Source organism: Mus caroli, unplaced genomic scaffold (genome assembly GCF_978045245.1).
Source record: "Mus caroli unplaced genomic scaffold, Mus_caroli_1 scaffold_2, whole genome shotgun sequence".
NCBI classification, from domain to species: Eukaryota; Metazoa; Chordata; class Mammalia; order Rodentia; family Muridae; genus Mus; species Mus caroli.
In genome coordinates, this window is record NW_028227257.1 from 90,419,191 (window position 1) to 90,421,413 (window position 2,223).

The 2,223-nt window shown below is 40.5% G+C and overlaps 1 protein-coding gene across 1 annotated transcript; it reads left to right on the forward strand.

The window, feature by feature from the left end:
* Positions 1-492: 492 nt before the first annotated feature.
* LOC110286449 (olfactory receptor 4C3) lies at positions 493-1,422 on the forward strand. Its single transcript, XM_029474215.2, has one exon. The coding sequence runs from the start codon at positions 496-498 to the stop codon at positions 1,420-1,422; it is 927 nt and encodes a 308-aa protein (XP_029330075.1). The 5' UTR covers positions 493-495.
* The last annotated feature ends 801 nt before the right edge of the window (positions 1,423-2,223 follow it).

A 2,223-nucleotide genomic window follows, 5' to 3' on the forward strand; every position in this document is an offset into this window, starting at 1 on the left:
GGAAAACATGAAAGTCTCCAACTGTAACCACATCTGGTTTCTCACATCTACTTCAGTTCCTCCTCTTCCTCTTATTTCTCTTCCTCCCCTTCCTCTTCCCTCTCTCCTCCCCTTCCTCCTGTTCCTCTTCTTCATCTCTTCTTATTTTCCTCAAATTACATTAAATTGACCCTGAATATGGTCGGAAGTACATCTCATTTGGAATTAGAAAACTTACTATTAAAGGTTTGATCACAGTTGTAAGCAAAGAAGCTGAGATCATGAGTTATTTGCAGCTAATAACTAGTGCTCCATGAAGCAAAGGGCATGTGATGATATTTAAGAGATAACAGAATAAATTCGTATACAATTTCTGGGAAAAGCATGCTAAGAGGAGAGTGAAGTAGTCAAAGGAAACCTTGCAACATTTCCCATCTCCTGGAGTAATTTTCTTGTATATATTCTTTTCACTTTATAGGCAACACTGCAACTACATACTCAGTATCCTTGGAATCTATGGAAATACCACACAATATTACAGAGTTTTTTATGCTGGGACTTTCTCAGAGGCCAGAGATCCAGAGAATTCTCTTTGTGGTCTTCTTGGTTATCTATGCAGTCACAGTTTGTGGCAACATGCTCATTGTGGTCACCGTCACCTTCAGCTCCAGCCTGGCTTCTCCCATGTATTTCTTCCTTTCCAATCTATCCTTTATTGACACCTGCTATTCCTCTTCTTTGGCGCCTAAACTTATTGCTGATTCCTTGTATGAGGGGACAACTCTTTCTTATGAGGGCTGCATGGCCCAGCTATTTGGAGCTCATTTTCTGGGAGGTGTTGAGATCATTCTGCTCACAGTGATGGCCTATGACCGCTATGTGGCCATCTGCAAACCCCTGCACTATACCACCACCATGACCAGGCACCTTTGTGTCGTGCTGGTGGTGGTGGCTTGGCTGGGTGGTTTCCTGCATTCGTTGGTTCAGATCCTTCTGATTTTTCAGTTGCCTTTCTGTGGACCCAATGTAATAAACCACTTTGTGTGTGACTTGTATCCTTTACTGGAGCTGGCCTGCACCAACACATACGTCATTGGCCTGCTGGTAGTGGCCAACAGTGGTGTGATTTGCCTGCTGAACTTCCTCATGCTGGCTGCCTCGTACATTGTCATCTTGCACTCTTTGCGATCCCACAGTGCAGAGGGGAGACGGAAAGCTCTGTCTACCTGTGGGGCTCACTTCACTGTGGTTACTATGTTCTTTGTGCCCTGTATATTTAGTTATATGCGTCCATCGACTACTTTACCTATAGATAAAAACATGGCAGTGTTTTATGGTATTCTCACACCTATGTTGAATCCACTCATTTATACTCTGAGAAATGAAGAAGTGAAAGATGCCATGAGAAAGCTCTTCACACGCTCAGAAGTTGTAGGTGCCTGAATGGGAAAGAAGGTAACAATGGTGACTCTATTTCTCCAAGCGAGACAACTAAAGCTTGTTCTTTTCACTACCACACATCACCTTACTCCATGTATCCTCCATCCTCCAAGCTTTCATAGTTTACTGTGTTTTTACTTAAGTTGCACTGTTTTATTATAGACTAGCTGTACAGATAAATCTGACCTGAATTATCATTATTACTTGTTTAGAAATAAGGAAACTCTGTTGTCTGGTGTGGTTAATTGACCTACCAAAGTATTCTAGTTTCATAAATCAAATCAGTTATTTTTAACCCATTATTACCCATGACAACAGGATTTTCCACCTTTTAAAGGTATTAACTCTATATCTCAATACACTGGGGACATGTGAAGACGATTTATGTTTTAAAGTGTTATTTTTACTATATGATATAGATAATGCTTTAATGCAGTTTCAAAACATAGGAAATCAATGCTCTTTTCTTTAAATTGCAAGACAATGTGTGTCTGTGTGGTAATTAATTGAGCTATAGAAAAGTGTGGAAAGACACATTTGAAAAACCTTCGTATATAGTCATATATGTGTACCTACAAGATGGTGTGCTTCGTCATCCTTTGTGACACTGGCAGCATGGCTTCCACACTAGCTCAGACAAGCTAAGCAAGAGCCTGGGCTCTGGAGACAGACCACAGTCTCAGTCTTAGTTTCTATGTTTATTACTGCCATGGCCTTAGATAATGGATACAAAGCTCATAAGTCCTTGATACATACATTTAGAGTAAGAGAAAAATATTTTACGTTTGTATGTCAGGTCATGTT

What these genes read in the sequence shown, in the direction of transcription:
- LOC110286449 (XM_029474215.2), top strand. Translation starts at nt 496, where the DNA reads ATGGAAATACCACACAATATTACAGAGTTTTTTATGCTGGGACTTTCT.